Consider the following 20,891-nt stretch of genomic DNA (forward strand, 5'->3'; position numbering starts at 1 on the left):
TCTATCACATATATGAATGTCCTCTGATATCTGAGGCAGGAATATCTTGGTGTTAAAAAAAAAAATTTGATCAGTGCTTTTTGTGCCTGCTGCAGTGTGGAAGGAGGATGCTAACTGGGACTTCCTAGTTTTTCCTGCTTTTGTCTATAAAAGGCAGAATCTTCCAGACAAATATTTCTTGACATGACAGCTTGTTATAAATGCCTCACCACCCTCACCTTCTCCAACTAACTTAGGGTAGTGGAGACTCAGGAATTAAAAATATTTTTAACTTAAAATTCTAACAATAAAAAAAAAATTGCCATCTCCAATTCCAGCAAATTTTTTTTTATAATAATCAGAAGAAGTATCATCTCAGAGAGTTCCTACTGTTTTGGGTGCTGCAGTTTACCTGAGTGTGTGTTCTGAGGGCACACGTGGGGACACATCTGGGCAGAGAATACACTGCTATTGGAAGAGCCCTGCCCTCCTGCCAGCCGGTCTGGTCACGTTCTCGGAGGGTGAAGGTGCAGCTGAGGCTGGATCAGGCCGTGGGCTAAGAACCTCCAAGTTCAGTTTTGGAAGCAAGTCTCTGCTCCATTCAAGGGTGGTTCTTGGGCATTAGTACATTGATGTGTCCTTACTTTCTTTCTTTGAAACTCCTGAAACATAAAACTTTTTCAGGAGATGATAAACAGAGAATTTTGGCCAAACTGTAGCAAGTGGTTAATGAATGTGCTGCTGTCCAGAGCAGAGAGCAGACAGCGGCCTCCTGGAGTGTGGGGGACCTGCCCCTGCACCACCGGCAAGTGCAGGAATTCTGTTTTTGTTACAGGTTCTTTGCCTTAAAGCCTATTTTTCAGATCTAGAGACATGAGCAATTTGTCTTTCCAGAGATGTACTAGCCAATGGTTTCTCGAGTCACAGAGGTAGGTTAATTCCAGGTTAATTCTCTTCTTTGCATATAGGGAGAGTGGATGAGGGTCTCATGGTAAAACAAGTTCCCCCACATTGAGCAGACCCTGGTCTGTGTTGTGCCTGGTCTGTATGAGAGTAGGGTCAGCATGGCTTCAGACTTGGCATTAGAGACACCTTTATGGTGGCCAGAAAGCACATGGAAAGTACATCTTCAACAAGCAGTCCATGCACTGGTTAAGATAGGTGACTGCTAAAAAATGGGGGTTTCATCAAGAAGCGGGAACCAGGAAACTCAGTCCCCGCACGGAGCCCCACTTTCCAGCTGTGTGAAACTCAGTGAGCCAACGTCTTTAGACTGTTTTTGTACCTGTAGAAGGAGGTGGCTGGAGCACGCGGGTTGACTCTTTCAGCTGTACATCTGTGCCTTGAGTAAACCAAATTTGCAGGGATGAAGTTTACTTTGTGTTCCATTTCCATGACCTTCATTTTTATTTTATTTTAGTTTTTAACTTATCAATATACAATGTAGTTGATTTTCATATCCAGTTCCTCTTCCTCCCCCCAATTCCACTCTCCCCACCATCAACATCATATCTGTTCACTTGTCTTAACAAGTTCAAGGAATTGTGATTGTTGTGTCTTCTTCCCCCCTGCCACTGACTATTTGTTTGTATATTTATTCATTTATTTTTAGCTCCCACAAATAAGTGAGAACATGTGGTATTTCTCTTTCTGTGCCTGACTTGTTTCACTTAATATGATTTTCTCTAAGTCCATCCATATTGTTGCAAATGGTAGTATTTCGTTCTTTTTTACAGCAGAGCACTATTCCATTGTGTAGATATACCACAGTTTCCTTATCCATTCATCTGATGATGGACATTTGGGCTGGTTCCAACTCTTGGAGATTGTAAAAAGTGCTGCGATGAACATTGGAGTACAGGTTTCCCTTCGACATGATGATTTCCATTCCTCTGGGTATATTCCCAGCAGTGGAATAGCTGGGTCATATGGTAGATCTATCTGTATCTATTGTATCTCAAAAGGAACCTCCATCCTGTTTTCCATAAAGGCTGCACCATTTTGCAGTCTCACCAACAGTGTAGGAGAGTTCCTTATTTCTCTCAGATTTGTCAGCATTTATCATTCTCAGTCTTCTGTATATTAGCCATCCTAACTAGTGTGAGATGGTATCTCAAAGTGGTTTTGATTTGCATTTTCTGAATGCTGAGTGATGTTGGGCAGTTTTTCATGTGTTTGTTGGCCATTTGTATATCTTCCTTTGGGAAATGCCTATTCAGCTCCTTTGCCCATTTTTTAATGGGGTTATTTGTTTTTTTGCTGTAAAGTTGTTTGAGTTCCTTGTATATTCTGGATATTAATCCTTTGTCAGATGTATATTTTGCAAATATTTTCTCTCACTCTGGTGGTTGTTTTTTCACTCTGTTAATTGTTTCTTTTGCTGAGCAGAAGCTTTTTTATTTGACATAATCCCATTTGTTTATTTTTCCTTTGTTTGCCTGTGCTTTTGGAGTTCATACCCAATCTGTACCCAATCCTACTTCCTGGAGTGTTGCCCCTATATTTTAAGGACTTTTATTGTTTCCAGATGTATACTTAATTCTTTCATCTATTTTGAGTTGATTTTGGTATATGGTGAGAGGTATGGGTCTAGTTTTCCGAGCACCATTTGCTGAAGAGGCAGCCTCTTCCCCAGTTAGTGTAGACTTGGTGCCTTTGTCAAAGATCAGGTGGCTGTAGGTGTATGGGTTGATTTCTGATCTTCATTTTTGGTTTGAAAAATGAAATGCAATTAAAACCATTTCCATTTATAGAAGGAAGAACAAATAATAATAGTGCTTCTTGACATAAATGGTGTAATAAAGCGGTCACAATTTAGTTTATACACATACACAGCACCATAATGCCAGTTTGAATGTGTACACAAATGGACAAACGTAAGTGACTGTGGCTTCTCACTGGGAGACACTCTTCACTACATGAAACATAAATAACTCTGGCATCTTCCCTGGAATACTTAGAGAATTATAAGGCCAGGGTGCACCTTAAGAATACTTTCTTTAAATGCTGGCACCTAGAAAAAGTCAAGAAAGATCTATGAGAGCATTACTTGTAGCAATGGTCTTTTTGGAATCACTGGAAGTTGGATTTTTTTTTTTTTTTAATTCTGCTGAAGGTCTTGAATGATACGGATGGCCTAAGATTCGATGAGTATTTTTTGAAGACCTGATCACTTACAGGAAGCATGATGGACTGGATGTCCCCCATCCTTTTTGCTTTATGAGACTTTCATAACAATATCCTTTGAATTTCAAATGACCAGTTCTAAGTCTAAAAAGTATCCCTAAATTATCCTGGAGGGAATCTCCAGAAGATCCTGGAATGCCACCCACAAAGCTGAATCATCAGTGAGGGGCAGGAAGGAGCTGCTCTTCAGGGAGTGTGTTCGACACACCCTTTACCCCACAGAGCACACGCAGTGGGGAGGTGAGTGTTGCCCGGAGCATCCAGTGGTGCTGGCCCAGCTCCAGGACCCCAATCCATCCACAGGTCAGAATCGCCTGGGTAGCTTTAAGAAACGCAGATGCTGAGGTTCCACCCCAGCCCTGGTGGGTCCAAATCTAGTGGGAGATGGGACAGGAATCTTCTCTGTCTTACTCAGAAAGCTTCCTAAACGACGCTTACGCACAAGGCTGGGCACCACCACTTCTAGACCACAAATCTCTAAAACTCCACATAGAGCTTCATGCTATGAGCAACCCAGTATTAAAAGCAGGACATACCTTTAAGCAAGCTCTCGCTATCAGTCAAAAGCTCAAAAAAGCCAAACTGGTTCAGGCTCAACTTGACTCCCAGGAAGGCACCCAGACCCTTTTTTGAGATCTCTGAAATGTTTTGCAAGTAATAGGTACTCAACAAATATTTGCTAAATGGACAAAAGAATGACTTTTACAAATTTGGTTGTGTAATATCCTGAGAGTTCATTGCTGTCCAGAGCATGGGAATAAAGGGTGCCAGTAGCAGAGGCCAGCTGGCCAGGCCGTCACATGATGGTCAGAGTCCTGAGGCAGGGCCATAAACCCAGCTTCAAGCCAGACCCACAGGAGGACATTATTACATCTTGTCTATCACGTATTCACAAAGACAAACTCTCAAAGTCTGCCTCCCGCTCATCAGGGACAGGGACCCCAGACTGATAGAAGGGTGGCTGCCCTGGAGAGAAGACGGAGCAAGGGGCGCAGCTCACTGTGGCCTTGGTGTGAATCACGGCAGCAGGCAGCAGTGACCGGCTGCTTCATCATGAAGACAGGGATGGGCGTAAGCAGACGGAGGGATGAGGCGTGAACGCAAATCCTCTCATGACTGGATCTTAGCATTCCATGTTACGAACTGAAGGTCAATGTTACATAAACACATTTGTAAGCCTCCCTGGATTGGTACTAGCTACCATTTTGGAAACATTTATAGGTTTTGGTTAAAAAAATGCTTTTGAACAATTTTGTCCAATAAAAATGCAAACCACCTTTTCATTAGATTCCAGAATAAACTTTATTTTCCTACAAACTATAATGAGAACAAAAGAAACCATATAGCACTTAAATGCTGTGTTTCCACTTTATTGAATCAACACAGTAAATCTGAATTAACGAGAAAAAGAGGGTTTAGTGGAGAGTCGGGTGGCGGTCATCGGGGCAGCTGTGTGCTCTCCGTGCGTGGCCGCCTGTGCCGAGTGTGGCCTGGCGCACATGCAAATGCCTGTGAGGGCGGTGATACGTGAAGGTCTCTCCCACCTAGGAATGGACCTAGATGTGGAGCATCGGGGAAATTAAATAACAAGAGACAGCAAAATAAGAATCAAATGACACGCTATAACTTAATTTACCATATTTACCAAATTTCTTCCTTATTTACATGAACTAAACATTGTAGACCTGAAAGCATAAGAAAACATTCACTTAATGAGTATGTCATACATAGATACTGAGTGCAACTAAAGCAATGGTTGTTTCATGGTGAACTTCCCTTCAATGCGGACATTTCCTTCAGTAGATATAAACGTAACACAGTTACGTATAAGACATCACAGTAAGTTGTAAAGGACTCAGTCAAACCTCCACAAGATAAAAATACAACAGGTCAGTGGAGCGCAGGTGGTAACACCTGAGGAAGGTGAGGAAGACAGGATTTGCATGGCTCTGAGGATCTGCACGATCTCTTGTTTGTAAGGCTTAGGGTCCAACCAATCAACACACGTCACAAAGTCCAGGGTCATCCCCCCACCCCCCACACACATGGTGGCTTTTAGGAACTGCAGACTTAGCTGCTGAAGACACTGTGACAGTCATTCACCCAGGCTAAATTTCTTCCCTTCTGTCTGCTGAAGGTGTGACTATTTTTTTAATGAAAAAAGTCATTATTTTGTGGAATTACTTTTTTTTTTTTCAAGTACAAAAACCAACTCAATGAGACTATAAACATCATCCTTGCTTTAGATGGAAATTCAGAAATAGGTATGCAGAAAAGTAAGGGAATTGGCCTGGCCCTGCCTGAGGCCAGCAAATCTTATCATATTTTGGGCCAATCAGGGCTACTTTTGTTTACCTAGGCTGACCTATTAATCCTAATGTGATGAGTCAGCCTAGTGACTCAGGTGGGTCCCTACCAGATGAATGACCCTCTGCAATTTTGCTGAAAGGCATTTATTACAAAAACACAATATTTGCTTTTCTAAGTGAAAAAGAAAAAACTTGATCATTTCAATTTTCCACCCCAAATAACAAAAATGACTCAGGTCCACGTGATCATGAGCAAACATGGTTGCCTGATTTCCTGTTCCCCATTCCAATCACCAAACCAGAGCTGTTGCCGAGAACAGTGGCCCCAAAAACCACTTTAGTCACAAAACTGCTAGGTGTAATCTGGGGTCATGGGGTTGTTAAAATTATTAGGGATGACATGAAGGTCTAGTTATTTGCTATCTACAAATGAATTTCCCACTCCTGGGTCGGGAGCGCTGGTTTGTGGAGGCAAAATGAAATCGTGGAGCAGGAGTCCAGGGAAGTTAAACATGACTTCCAAACCTTGACGCATCTCTTCCACGAAGGCCAGGAGTTCCACAACAGGGGCTTCTAGAGCTTGAAGATAAAATGTTTTCCCAGAAGCTGCTTGCTGCCAGAGACCTACGGGGGCCCCAGAGCCCAGGGACACACAATGTACTTCCCTGCAGGACCAAGGTCTGGGTACTTCGTAAACAGGAAACAAAGCAGCTCAACAATGGTCCCAAGTCTGAGCGACACTGGCCAAGCCATGCTGACTGGAAAGCTCAAATCATTAAAAAAAAAAAACAAAAAACACAGGGTAAGGGAGAGAAAGAACTGTGGCATGAGCTGACACCGTGGAAAATGCCACGACTTCGGTCTCCCTTTATGCTGCCACCGAGCCCCAATAAGCGAATACACCTGGCCCTTCGCGAAACAGCCCCAGTGGTTAAAGCTCACACCCCTCGTTGTCTGCGCTAAGATAGTTCTCTAGCTGCTTCTGTCTGGTGGCCCGGCCTCGAGCCCTACCTGCAATCCCTACAAAGCAGAAAACAAATTCTCTCTAGAACTAGAAGGTCTGCCCTCTGACAGGAATGACTTTCTCAATCCTTTCTCACCTGTCCTGGGACTGAGTCTGGCTCCTGGGTCAGGTATCACCCAAACCAACCCAGTGGTTGCTGGAGAAAACTGGCTCCCCTGGGACGACAGCCGCACTGACGAGGGGAGCAGGCTCGGAGGGCTTCTCCGGGCCATCAGTGACCAAGCAGGCTGAGGGAGACACAGCAACACGGGCAGGAGCAGAGGGCAGCGCAGGGCCAGAGGAGAGAGGCAAGGCCTGTGCACACACGCCCGCCTTCCTGTGACCGGCCGCTCCACGTAAGCCCCCAGTGCTGAGCCTGCTGCTCTGGTCTTCTGAGCGGAGGGGTTCACTGTGGACCTGTGCCCCAGGAAATGGCCTCACGAAAACAAAGACATGCACAGTGGGTGATGGACTCTGAGAGGTTCTTGGATTTACCCCTGAGGTGGGGTGGGGGCTGAACAAGCCTCTAGCTCCTAGGCAGGTCCAGGGCCTGGGCCAACAGATCTTCCCCGCTGACAGATTTCTCTGCTGCTAGATGGGCAGGGTCCACCCAGAGAACCCAGCAAGGGAGCGGGGTGAGCCAGACAAAAGGCAGGGCTTCTCACTGTCTATCTGCACTTTCTTTCCTTTAAAACAGACCCAATGTAACTTCCTTGGAGGCAACTGGGTAACAAATACAGATTAGGTCTCTTGTTTGAAATCTGTGACCCTAAAACAATAGACAGAAGCAAAACTGCAGGGTGAAGTTTCCTGAGGCCTGTGGACACTCCAGATGTGCCTGAATCTGGCACACGCCTCTTGGGTGGATGTGGCGCTGTGCTGCACCGTGTCGTGCTGTGCCACGCTGAGCCTTAGGAAGCTTCTTGTCCTACAGGAGCTCTCGCATGGACAGGACCCTGTATGTCCAGAGTCTTCTGAGTGTTGTCACATGGGAGTGCCACTGTCATGACCCGGAGAGCCTCCAGGTGGTCAGGAAAACCTCTCCTCAGTTAGTGGGCATCAGGCACCAGGTGGAAAAAGACTCAACAACTGAGGTAAAACTTCTCCTGGGCAAAAGACCCTGGGGAAAGCCAATTTTCATGATGATGAAATTTTTGAGTAAACCATAAAACCTAACATAAGAAGAACTAGCAAAATCAATGCAGAGAAAATTCTCTAAACAACTAAGCAGTTTTGCTGGCCCCTCTGTGAGTCATGCTTAGGTTTATAAATGAAAGAAAACAACATGGGGTACAGAAACCTACTGCCCTCTGTCCCCTCCCTGAAAGCCCAGAATCTTGTCTTGCTGTGCTCTGTGGAGCAGCCACGTCAGTGCCTGTGCAACAGCAGGCTTGTCTCTGGTTGTTGGTGACTTTTTCTTTTCTTCTTTGGAAGTGCAAGGTTTGTGAGGCTTCAGGACCAGATGACACTGCCCAGTTGGAAAGTTCCACCTGAACATTGGTGGGATTCCCCTTTGACTTCAGAAGTCCATTCACGGGAGGACTGGCTGAGGACACTAGCACAGCGACAGCATTTCCCAGTGTCTCTGGGTTTAGGGGCTCTGGGAAGGGGTGGGGAGTCTCATCCGTCTCTTCCACACCAAGGAGCTCCTCACAATGGCCCTCAGGCTGGAGGCCAGGGCCCCTGAAGAGGAAGCAGAGAACAGCCAAGTCATGGAGTGGCTGAGGCTCTATGGCCACAGATCCAGGGGAGGGTTTGTGGCCCTCAGAAGAAAGGGAACCCCGTCCCCGAGAAGAGGGTGTGATGACCACCCCACCCCAGCTGTGCTTGCAAAGAAGTTTGTCAAATGAATCCACAAATGAATGTCTCTCTTCCTAGTCTCTGCCCTGGGCTTTTCTGCAGCATAGCAGAAACTCTGGATCTTTTTGAAATTAATTCACCTTACTGTTGAGGCCCCAAGTAAAGCATGAAGAGAAGAAGCATCTGACCACAGCACAAGGGAGGCAGAGCCGATGGAGAAGCACTGACCAGAGTCAATGAAGGAGCCAGGGAAACTTCCTGCAAAGCTCATGCACCCCTGTGTTTACATATTGATATTTTACACAATGAGTTACAACTCAGTTATTCCCCAAAGGACTGAGACTAGGAGTCAGAACTAAATTGCTTGTCTGAATGAGTCCAGAGGAGCATACAGCGATTTAGCACTGGAGGGAAAAGGAATACAATTAAAGCCTGCGTATCTGCAGCCCCATGCCCAGGGTGCTCTGAGGAACACAAGAACGCCTGCTGCAATACCTGGCCCCTGTTGCCGGTGGAGTCTGGTCTCCCCTAGGACTGTTCTGCGAAGGACGGGATCATTTCATCACCCTTCCCCTCATGATACATTTCTAAACCCTGCTGAGTTACGCCCCGAGTTTCCCTGCATGGCCTCTGGTTGGAGCAAACCTCCACAGCAGGACGCTCCATCTTCCCCCCTATGTGCTCCACTTCCAGGGCTTTGGCCTTTGAAATTATTATTGGCATTTGAAATTAAGTTAAGTAGGTTATTTTATTCACAGACAGCATCTTTTTTCATTTTCTGACCTTACCTTATTGTTTCTAGGAACAGCTTCCGAAATCAATACTTGCAAACATGCCTGGACCTGTGGAGGTGACCTTCCCCAGTGTGCTCTGAAATTCAGCACTTTCAGACTCCAAGGGCTGGGGCTATACCGTCCCCTCCCTTCCAGCCTGTAAGGCTGGGCAGAGACAGCAGCCTCTCACCCACTGTTTTTGTCTCTGAAAACAGGCTGCTCTGACAAAGGTAGCACAGCTGGACTGTCACCCATGACAGACAGGGCTATGACAGGCATCTGGGCACCCCCTGTAGCTTTAGTCCAGGGGCACAGGGCAGCAGAGGGCAACAAATCTGACTGAATCCCAGATGATGTTCCAGTCTGAAATGCCACCCACCCACTACTGTAATCAGACCAATTGGGATAAGGCAGCAAAAAAAAAAAAAAAAGCAAGTAAATGAAAGACATAAAGTGATGTTCAAAGCTACCAAGTGAAAGAGTGAATTCTGCTAATTCTGGATTAGAAGGAAAACAATTCAGTGCCTCCACCCCACCTGCCGCCCACCAGGGAGGACCAGGAGGGCCAGGAGGGGTGCCCGAGTTCCTGCAGTGAGGCAGGGCCAGATTCTCCCACTGATGAACCCAAGTGAGCAGCAGGAAGCTCTGCAGCCAAGGGCACCCATGCATCTGAAAGCAGGGACCCCACGGTCCGGGGGCGAAGGGCAAAGCCACACCTGGAGCTGGGGCAGAGCCAGTGCCACAGTGCCCCACACATGCCTGCAGTCCCTAACCGTGCTGGCATGCCCTCAGCCTACAGTGGCTCCTGGTGTGTCCATGGGACCCGTGACGGATGGTGAGGCGGCAGCTGCAGAGTGAGCAGCGTGCCTTGCTCATATGATAGTCCACCGCAAGCTGTGACCAGCGGCTCTGCTCGCTTGGCCTCTTCCTCAAATAGGTGACAAGCCGGGGCCTATCTGAGAGACACTAGAGCCCCACTTCACCACTTTTGTGGCAGGAGCAGTAGGACACGCATGGCTATGAGGGGCCCAGCAAATAAAAACTTTTGCACAAAATCCCCCCTGCTGGGAGGGATTGTATAGGCCTGCTCTGCCCTATCCCGATGTGGCACCCAGACTCTGTGGCTTTTGTCACCCTCCGAGGACTGATGTGAGTGAGGCTAGTTTGGGACAATACCCGTCCTGGGCCACCTCACGGCTGCAGGAAGCAGGAGGAGCAGCGGGGTTGGAGGGGCAGCTTGCTCTGCCACTGGCTGCTCATCCGGCCTGTAGGTGCAACAGCCCCTGCCTGGGGGAGAGGGAGGTGCTTTGGGCAAACCAACAAATCTAGAGCCTAACCTCCCACTTGCACATTGACTGAGACGAACAGTGGCCGTGTCTGCGCGTCACACCTTACGCTGGCAGGTGACAGTACGTGAAGCTCCCTCACTCCTCTCTCCTTTCAGTGGCACTGCCACTGTTGCTATCGTCATCAACTACTCTCTGCTGCCGTGAGCCTGCCAGTCAGTATAGCCTGCGCCACACCGGAGAGGGTTTTCAGCCAGCCCTGCTGAGGCGGCTGCCGTCCATCAGCAGCTCTGGGCAGGGCCTGGACCCCAGACCCAGGACAGAGAGCCGACACCGGGGAGGTCACACCTGCTGGCCGGCCTGCCCTCCAGGTCCTAGATTGCAGCCGATCCCCGGGTTCTCCGCCCTCTGCGCTCCCCAGCTTTTGTCTGCCTTTCCTCTCCCAGCTGTTCCATTCAGCAGTCCCCTCGACAAGCTGCCCTCCCTGCGTGGAGGCCTCCATTAAGGCGAGCGGTCAAAGGCCAGCCCAGCACGTGCCGTGTCTTATCGGCCCATCTCAAGATCCTGCTCCTCCAGGCTCCAGCAACAAAAAAGGGGGCGGCCCCAGTACCCATTGGCTCCTTGCAGCCCCTCACACAAAAGGGTGGGCGACAAAGACATTTTCCGGGATGGCAGGTGTTGGTGTTGGATTCTGCCCGCAGCGCACAGGGAAGCTCAGACATGCGGGGCAGGGGTGCAGCAGGGCCCCTTGGCAGGGAAGCCTGGGCAGCCAGGGGCATGGAGCAGCATGGGCTTGGGGGGAGGCCTGTTAGTAACTTTCCACCCCCACCCCAAGAGCAGGGCAGTTGGGGGAAATCCAATGAAGTGTCAGTCTTACCTTGATCAAATATTGTACTGAGATCTTTACATATTTTAATCTGAAGAGAAAGAACATAAAATCAAATGAATACAAGCGTGGCACCCCATCGCTCCAACATGATAATTAACACAGTGCTAGTGACACATTTATTCCTGAACTTGGTGAGTATTCTTGCACCCTTGTAGATCAAGAACTGAAAATTCACTTGAAAATTCTACTTGATGGAACAAAGTACTAGCTGATTTACAAATGTGCAACAAAAGAGACATTCAAACTCCTAGGATGCCCAACACAGACCTTGTTAGGAGCTCTACAGACACTGGGCAGTCCTGACAACTGTCTCCTTTTCCTGGTGCCCAACCTTTCCTGACTGATTTGGTCTAAAATATAGTCAAAGATAAAAGTTTTCAAGACTAGCACTTGGAATTCAATGGATGACCTGAAGAAATAATTGAAACCCCCAGGTGTGCAAGTTTACATGTCTCCAAGTTTCATTTTACAGGCTTCTGAGTTGCACACAGTGTGTTAATTCAGCACCAGTGTCACCTGCAGTGCGACAGCTCTTAGGGAGGAGACGTGCAGCGTGCTGTGCAGACGCAGGCTTGGGAAGGGGACCACAAGCTCACTCTCTCACTCTCAGAGCAGCAAGATCTCAGCAGTCACACCAAACCCAGAGGGATCTTAGCTTTTCTATACAGGTGACAGGTTCTTCCAGTCACCCTGCCCTTCCACACCATCCGATTTCCTCCGTGAGCTTTCCTCAGCAGAAGTTCCATCCTTCTGCACCAGGCAGCAGCTACTCAGCCCAACCCCCACAGCCCACCTGAACTCAGTGTCACTAGACAAATCTGGACAAAGGACATTTGTCAGCAACATTGACCACTGTCTGCACACCATAGCTGCAAACATGGATATCCTGCTGACCCCATCTGCCAAGGCTGGCACAATGACCAGTGCCAGTTTCTAAGACGGTGCTTCAGAGGGACCACTGACATTTCCTAGCTGGGGCTCTTGAAAGAAATGTGCACTTATATGAAGACATGTTTTCCAATCTATGGATGAAAATTCATCCCCCACATACAAAAAAAAGAAAGAAAGAAAAGAAAATTACTTGGGGTTAGGAGTTTCAGGATCAATAACTGATCGTGAATGAACCAGTAGCATTCTCTTTCCTTGGTTTGATTTCCAACCACTGTGAACACCAGTCCTTTTCAACATGTTGATTGTGCTCTACACACATGAGAAGTTCTGGGCTGGTGTTGATTGTTAGTAACAGACTAGAATGTTTTCCGTGGATCCTCTGGATAATGTAATGATCTAGATTTTCTATTTCGCCCCAGTGCACTGCACTGACAGGCCCCCATTTCCTCTCATGGAAGACAGCAAACACGGAGCATCTCTGTACGGGTCTAGCTTGAGTTGTGGAGGCGCAGCTTTCCAGAGCTACTGACGCTCTCCAATGTGAGCAAAGGGTCTCTTTATGAAGGGGCTCCCTGATCTCACTCCCCTGCAGCCCCCTCTGCCCTGGTTGTGCTATGCGTACAGGCACCCGATTGGTAGAAACCAAGAAAGCAGATGGTGTGGCTAACAATGGAGGACTTGTTTGTAATTGCTGATGAGGACTGGTTTGCTCCTCTCCTGTGCGTCCCCAGACGCAGGCTGGTGTGGTGTGCTGGACCACAAAGAATGTCTCAGTAACTGCCAATCCATGGTTGAGTTAAGGAGATGCAAAGATGAAGGCAGTTGGGGGCTGCCTTGATTATTCCACGGGGCTCAAATGTCACTTGGCCTTGACACACAGGCAATGCTCCCGCGGGGTGGGGTCCCAGTTGTTGGAACAGAGGAGTAGGCTGTCAGCTTCCTGATACATCCCTGGGGGTGAGCACGAAGCATCAACTAACCTGGGCAGTGTTGGAAGGCACCAGAAGAGAGACTGTGCTTGGAGATGAGGGATGGGAAGACTCTAGAGACACATGATGCCTGAGGGGCTGGGGAGAGACACGAAGCATAATTATTTCATCCTTCCATCAATGGGCACTGGATATGTGCCCGGTACTTTTCTAGGCTCTGGGCTACAGCAGTGAACAAAGCAGATGAAACCCCTGTCTCTGGGGGTCTGGCAGAGGAGTTACAGCATGCAGTCTAACGGGTGGTGTCACTCCCTGGGGGCAAAAATATCTTACTTTTTATATGTATAAAGCACAGATATAAGTACTTTAAATAAACAGATACATGGTATTTCTGTGGTGTATCAGGGAGGGGGACAAATTCAGAAATAAAAATGTCTTAAAGGACTCCACAGTGGGGTGATGATGGAAGAAGGTTAAGCAACATCAGGTTACAGGGTTAATATGCACAGACTTAAATTTGAAGCCATTCTTACACTTCGGTGGTGCTGGTAATCAGGAGTCAGCCCCTTCACATCTAAGAACAGCTTAGAGACTCCTCAGGGAGAGTCTTAAAGTTAAAACTTTAAAAGGTTTAACTCAGAAACCAAAGGACCAAACTGTGGCTAGTGGGTGGCTCAGACATGAAGTTTGAGCCTGGAGAATCCAGAAGTCACCTTCAAAGAAAGATGTCTTACTTCTTTGGCCTCACGTGACTTCTTTGATACTCTGGATATCAGACAAGGATTTAAAAAAGCACAGGGCTGATTGGAAATTTGTTGTGTTCTATACAGCTCTGCATAGCAAAGGCTTTTCAGCATTTGGTGGGTCTTTTCATGGCATGTTTTCTCCAGCTGTACTCACTGGGGGAGCAAAAGAGCAAGGATTTGAAGTGAGCTTCTTATCTCTGAGCAAAGGCTGCCATCCAGGCCTGCCACCTGGGACAGCATCGGGCCGGATCAGACAAGAAAGGGGCTGCCTCTCCCTGCATCCTTGTTATGGAACAGTCAGTGTGGAAAATGATTAGCTGGTTCAAGATAATTAGGAAAAAGAATTATTTTGAGAGCTGGCATGGATGAGGGAGAGAAATAGTGGACCAAAGTTCCAGCTTTAGGGAAGTACTAAATATCTTACCAGCAGGAAGGCAGATCAGAGAGCTGTCTGGGCTATTCAGACCCCTTGGAATGGTTCTTAGGAAGGGAACAGGTGCAGGCAGTGGATGGGGTAAGCCCACACACTCAACTCAACACTGGCAACCCACGACCAGTGGGAATTAGCCAGCCTGATTAACATCTCCAAATGGCCCGAGGATGGCTTCCAGTATTTCCAATCCAGCAGCAGTGGCTGTGCCCGGCCATGGCTCTGGGCTTGGCTTCCTCTTTTTGGTTGCTGGGCTTGCCATCCACTTTGGTTCTGAAGCAGAAAGCTAGGACAGCTGGACCCACAGGAAGAGAGGGAGGGAGTGCGTGTGTGTTGGGTGCCTGCACATGCTCACGCACCTGTGCACGGGCACAGCAAGCAGGTGGAACGTTCATGAAGAAACTTTCCGGGCATTTTTCTCTTTCCCTTCTACAACTATAATGTACTCTTATGGATCTATGACTAAATTAAACTAAATCATAAACTTAAAATTAGTTATGTTGGTGTCAACTTTCTTGTTAGGCCATAATGGAACAAGGTTTCCAGACCCTCTCGCTATCTCACAGAACACGAATACGAAGATTTTGGTTGCATCTTAGCCACAGGGAGGCTGTTCATCTGACCAGACTGAATTCACATCAGTGATGGCAAAACAGCACACCAACATTCACAGCAGCAACATGCATAACAGCCAAAAAGTGGAAACAGCCCAAATGTCCATCAACAGATGAATGGACAAGAAAATATGGTCTATCATGACAATGGAATATTATTTGGCAATAAAAACAAATAAAATACTGATGCATGCTACAAGAAGCATGAACCTTGAGAACATGCTAAGTGAAAGAACGCCGAAAGCCACACACTGCGTAGATTCCACTTATATGGAAGGTCCAGATTAGGCAGATCGATGTAGGTGGAACGTGGATTAGTGACTGCCAGGGGCTGGTTGGTGGGGGGATAAAAATGTTCTAGAATTAGATTGTAGTGATAGTTTCACAACCTTGTGAAAATACTAAAACATTAAATTGTGCACTTTAAATGGATAAATTGCATGGTACGTGAATTGTACCTCAATAAAGCTGTTTTTAAAAATGACAAAGCAGAATAGAAGTTGCTCTGGGCAGCATTACCGCTCCCACTACTCCAAAAGTAAAACAACAGGAATGGCTCCAAGATTTAGAGGGAAAAATGCCTTGCAGGTACCCAGGGAAACAGGGGAACGAGGACAGTGACTGAGTTTCGTGGATGCCACCGGTGCCTCTCCTGTGCCAAAATGCAAACTTTCTGCCACTCTCAAGGCAAATAGGGCCACCCAGCAGGTGAGACACTAGTTTTCAGTGACATTTCCCCCTTCAAAGTTGTCTCAAGTTTATTATAACTTGAATTTATCCATCTTAAAACAACTCGGGAGTGGCTGGGGTGGTGAGGGTGGATAACATTGTGATTTTCCCCAGGACACACTGGGATTGTGTGTGTCGCTCAGGACTAATTTTTAAAAAACAATTCCCTAATAATCAGCAGCTGAAGAAAACACAGCAGTTAAGTCTGTGGTGACTTGTGGGAGGAACAGTGAGTTCTCCCACTCACTGGTATTTGTGAGGTATTTGTCTCACACGTCTGAGCAAACGTTACACATACAATGGAACTGTCTGGTAGTTTAACTGATAAAAACTGTCTTGTTGTCTTCAGACATCAAGGAAGTAGTTTTGGTCCAAAATTCTAGATGTGGATTCTTCCTGTAGTGCACCATTTGAATTCTACAGGAGGCAATACTTCAATTAACTCTCTGTTATCTCTGTCACAGTGGATGTGCATTGCCACTGTAGAAATTGTACAATTCATAAATTCTATAAAATAGTCCTTTCTGCCTCCGGAGGGGGGGTAACATTTTGCCTTTGCCGCAAAAGGGCTCCTGCATCAGGCACCAACGGTGGGGGGCCTGCAGGGTGGCTTCAGTGAATCCTGGCTGGGAACAGCAAGACCTCAGCACGGAGGCCAGCTCTTGACATGAACAGCCACCTGAAGATGAAAAAGCCAACCCTCCTCAGTTCCTCAACTGCCAGAGATAAGTCTTACCCTATGGAGGTGGACTTTGGGGACAGTGTGCAGTAAATTGCAAATCTGTACATATATGCAAAGAGCAATTATAATCCACAGATTGTCCTAGAGGCCATTTTTATAAGAGTGAAACAATGCTGAGGAAACTCACCCTCACATCCTGGCTCTTCTGGATCACTGAATCATTTATGTCTCTTGAAATAATTTTCTGTGTACTGGGGACAGCTACCTGCATGATTCTCCATGTCAGCACACATGTTCGTAACCACTGGATCCTTTGTGAGTCTTGGGGTCTTAAGGATGGGGGTGGGCCATGTGACTGCAGGTCAAGTTCTGCCCATCTCCTCACCTCCTCCCACCACCCAAACCTTCCTCTATGAAGAGGTGGGTGTCACTGTGCTCCTTTCACCTGGACAGTCCAGGTCAGGGGCTGCATTTTGTGGCACTGGGGTGAGGGGCATGACTGAGGGTCCCTCTGGTGTCCCCGCAGAGAATGTTCAGGGAGAGCGCACCTCTTGTATTGCCGCAACACTCATTCGTCAAGTGTGTACTACAAGCCTGCTGCACGCCACTGATGGGAACACATGGTGAGTAGCATCCCGCTTGTCCCTCTACACCATATCCTCCCCACTGAAGCCAGAGAGATCTTTCATAATGAGAGTCATATCATGTCACCCACTGCTTAACACCCTCCAACAGCTGTCTGTCTCACTACAGTAACAGCCAAGATGCTTCCCTCGGACTGCAGGGCCACTCTGACCTTCGGTCTCCTCCTCAGTCTCTTGTTCGCTCTACTCTAACCACACTGTACTCCTCGCTGTTGTTTGAAAGTTCCAGGAAGTTTCCTGCCGCAGGCCCTTGGCACTTGCTGCCCCTCCCTCCAACATATGGCTTGCCCCCTCACCTCCTTCAAGTCTTTTCTCAAAGAGTCTTCTTGGCGAGGCCATCCCTACTTTAGAGGGCACCCCCACCCTAGGGGACTTTTTCTTGGTAGGTAGTGCTCCTGAGTCTCCTTTCCCAGTGTTGTCTGCTTCTTAGCTCTCACCAGCTCCGGACAGCAGCCTCTGTCATTGTCGTCCCCACTGGCAAGGGGAGCCTCAGTGAAGGGACAGCTTTGCCCACTTTTGCATCTGTCATATTAAGTGTTCAAAAAACATTCAGGAATGACTGTCTGAAGGCCCTACCCTCGTGGGGATTGCAAGATACTCTGAGCAGTGAAGCCACAGCTCCCACCCGCTTAAGCTGCAGCAAAGGTGCACGTGTGTCCCCAGGACCTGAACTGGATCTGAGTTTTAATATCTATAAATGGACTCTAGTGAGTCGCCAGCTTTAAGTAGCTAGGATAAAGAGCAGAGTCAGCCCTGTGGCCTGCTGACTTCCATCTCTGGCTTCTTTCTTCCTCTGGGACTCTCACTCCTGATGCTATTGGGTCAGCTAATGTCACCCTGGTCAGTAGAGTCTGGCCTCAGAAAGCTGCATGCCCAGACATGAAGCAGAAGGCTGTGGCACTAACTGGAGTCAGGCTGTTTCTCTAGCTACTTCTCTGTGCCCTAGGGAGGTAGCCAGGGAGCAGGGTTTCCCTAATGACCATGCACCGGGCTCTGCCACACGCACTGGCTGCAGGGTCTGCCCAAACACACTTCAGCAGCAATGGCAAGGTGGTGTGTTTGTGCTTTTTGTTTTGCCTGACACTCAGGCTATGGGGGAGTAGATCCTTCCCGAGTGAGCCCCTAAAGACCCATAGTGGCTTTTCCTACTTTCAGGCAATCTCCCAGATCCCACGATCCTGCTCAGGAGAGGACAGATGCCGGGAAGGGCGCAGGCCACTGGCTCCTATGACAGGTAACAGCTGAGCCCTGTGGAGATGGCCAGAGGAACCTCAGTGTCGGGGACACAGGTGGGTGGAACATGTCCTCTATGTATCTGGGATTTTATTGTCTCCTATTCCTGAAGTGATCGCAAAATAGTTTTGTGTATTCTTTCTTGGTACTGTCTACAGTGATGCTACTGGGTTTCTCATATGCTAAGAAACCCAGTAGCTATTTATTAATCTGTCTATCTATTTCAAAATTGACTGGGCGTTTCTCATTTTTAAGGGATTTTCCTCCCCAGTCTTTTGAGGGATTTCAAAGGCTAACAGGTAAAAAGTAACCAGCTTTTCTCTTTATTATGCTACTCACAAGTTCATTTCCTGGTTGTCACCCTGTATCTTTCAGGAAAAGGATCATATGAAATAGTCTTTCTTCTTTCCACCAGCAGACTTAAGTAAGAGAGGTTCTACTTGGCCTCTGCTTTAGTTTGGTTTTTGCTAAACAGAAATTTGAGCAAAACCATTGTGTCTTCCAGAGACCCCCCAGTGGCTGAGGTTGTACATGTACCACCTGCTAGGCCAGAAGGACTCGGGGGCCAGACTCATAGTTCACGAGGAATGTGAACCTCAGGTGTCAGAAGCTCCAGGTTCTTCTGAAACAAATTCTCAAGTTTATTTCAAATAAGATTTAATTGAGTCATTTCCAAAAAATCGTCTATGTGAAAAATTCTTGGTATCTACTGGCCATCTCTGGGCAACTGCTAAAGCATCCCCAAGCTGTAATTAACAGTGAGGCGGAGGAAGATGCCACCCGCACTCAAAAGCTTGTAAGAACTGGCAATTCAGAACTAACCTAATGGTAACATTTCACAGAAAAAGTAGCGCCTTCAAAGTTCTTCCACAGGAACAAATTCAATGCAACATCAATACTTCAGAATAAATCATCTGAAATCCCTTCTTATTCTGGGAAGTTATGAACACCCCAATCTGGACACCAACCCCAGGGACATGAGGGTCCCTACAATGCTTCTGAAAACTGTAGTTTCTTCTCCTCTGCTTTTCCCACATTTACTGTCCTCCCTTCTGTCCTTATTGTCCATCGGCTTTCCAGTGCTCAGATGTTAGCTACCATGGGATAGTTAAAAACCGGCTGGCAAGATGCTTAGGAGAATATCTAATACACAAGAGCAAGTTGTCACCCTCTTCCAGGTTCACTTGACAGATGGCATGGCCCATCTCAGGGAAGTCTCAATCTAACTGACCTAAACTACTGGCTGACTGTATCTTCTTGACATGTAGTTAGTTTGGAGCCAACTAATCTGGGTTTACTAATAAATAGCCATTTTTTGTTTGTTATTCATGAGTGTCTGCTTTTTTCCAACAAGACGTCAAGCTCCACAAGAGAAGGAAAGACACAGGCCTGCACGAGGTCCCCAGAGCCTCTGTGTCCCCTAAAGTACCCTGCACAGTCCTGCTCAGGGGCAGCTGCCAAGGGAAGGGAGGACGATCAGAGATGGTAACATTTGATAGGCAGCAGCATCGTTTTCTAGCTGATCAAATAGAAAAATGTTTGTCTCATCTCTTTCTTCCCCCTTCCAGAGCTGACACTGAGGAGACCAAAAGAGTTTTAAAAGGACAAAGGGATAAATAGGCATGAAGGAAAATGTGATGCTAAACAGCGCAATGGAGAATTTTCTTTAAAACCTTCAATACCATTTACAAAAGCATCTCAAATCAAGTTTCAGTTATTCAGAACTGCATTATCCACTCTGTGGATGAACCAGGCTCCTGGCTTCTCTGCCTTTCTCCACATTGGTTTTGACCATGTTGCTTATCACTGGCCCACTTCCACTAGGAGAACAGGAAGGGAGGGGGACAGACGAGCATAATTACAGGTGTTTGTTCTGCATCTTGCATCAGGCCCAACACATCTGTGGTCTGGAGACACACCTTGCTGCTTAAAGCAGCAGCCTCACTCCTTTCTGTCCTCCTTCCTATTTTACTCCGATTGCACAGGTTATTGTCAAAAAGAAATGGCATGCATCATTCTCGGAAGAATTCATGGTCTATTGTGGAAAGAAGACCCACACAGGATAAAGTCTTACCTATGCTAAGAAAAATCAAGATATAAGTGAAGACAAGCTAGAGGACCTAAACATTATAGACATGCTTGATTTGGGACAGTTGTTCTCAGTCCTGCTAGCATATTAAAATGCACACAGTTTTTTGGACTTGTTTTTTTAAATCCCATGCCTAGGCACACCACAGACCAATAAATCTGAGTTTCTGGTGGAGGGACCCACGCATTAATATTTTTATAGCTTCACAGGTGAATCCAATGTTTGGGTGATGGGATTATAGGTGCCTAAAACCTTTCTATCAATGCTTTATCATCTTTTCAAGAAGAATACATCATAAATTAAAAGAAGAAAAAGAAAAAGAGAAAAGGAGTGAGAATCAAGCCAGTTATGTGTCTGGTTCAGAAGGGATCACTGGGGTGGAAGAGATGTCTGTGCGGATGGTGAGTTGTTTGCAGGATGTGTGGCAACACCATGGCCAGTTACCACCCCACATGCTGAACGTGCTGAGTAGGGTGGCTGTGAGTCCTTGAGTACACAGTGATATAAGAGGACATGCATTTAAGGAAAACTTCTGGATTATCTGGATGGAGTTAATTGGTCAACTGCAACCAATATTTTAATCCTGGTCTTTAATATTAATGAAAAGCCAGCAGCTGTGGCTCTGATTATGGGACTGTTATCAGAGGGAGGGCACTGGGCTTACACTTTCACATGTGGA

The 20,891-nt window shown here is 47.0% G+C and overlaps 1 protein-coding gene across 4 annotated transcripts in view; it reads right to left on the reverse strand.

Annotated features, from left to right (window-relative positions):
• Positions 1-7,723: 7,723 nt before the first annotated feature.
• RALGAPA2 (Ral GTPase activating protein catalytic subunit alpha 2) overlaps positions 7,724-20,891 on the reverse strand; it is a 318,832-nt gene continuing 305,664 nt past the window's right edge. For 3 of the 4 annotated variants that reach the window (XM_063113596.1, XM_063113597.1, XM_063113593.1), the window contains 3 exons: positions 13,097-13,183; positions 11,214-11,253; positions 7,724-8,160 (listed from right to left, as the gene is read on the reverse strand). In XM_063113596.1, coding sequence (XP_062969666.1) covers positions 11,249-11,253; positions 13,097-13,183 — 92 coding nt within the window. In that variant the 3' untranslated portion in view covers positions 7,724-8,160; positions 11,214-11,248. The remainder of the gene's footprint in view (positions 8,161-11,213; positions 11,254-13,096; positions 13,184-20,891) is intronic. The other variant, XM_063113595.1, reaches the window with a different exon arrangement.

Source organism: Cynocephalus volans, chromosome 11 (genome assembly GCF_027409185.1).
Source record: "Cynocephalus volans isolate mCynVol1 chromosome 11, mCynVol1.pri, whole genome shotgun sequence".
NCBI classification, from domain to species: domain Eukaryota; kingdom Metazoa; phylum Chordata; class Mammalia; order Dermoptera; family Cynocephalidae; genus Cynocephalus; species Cynocephalus volans.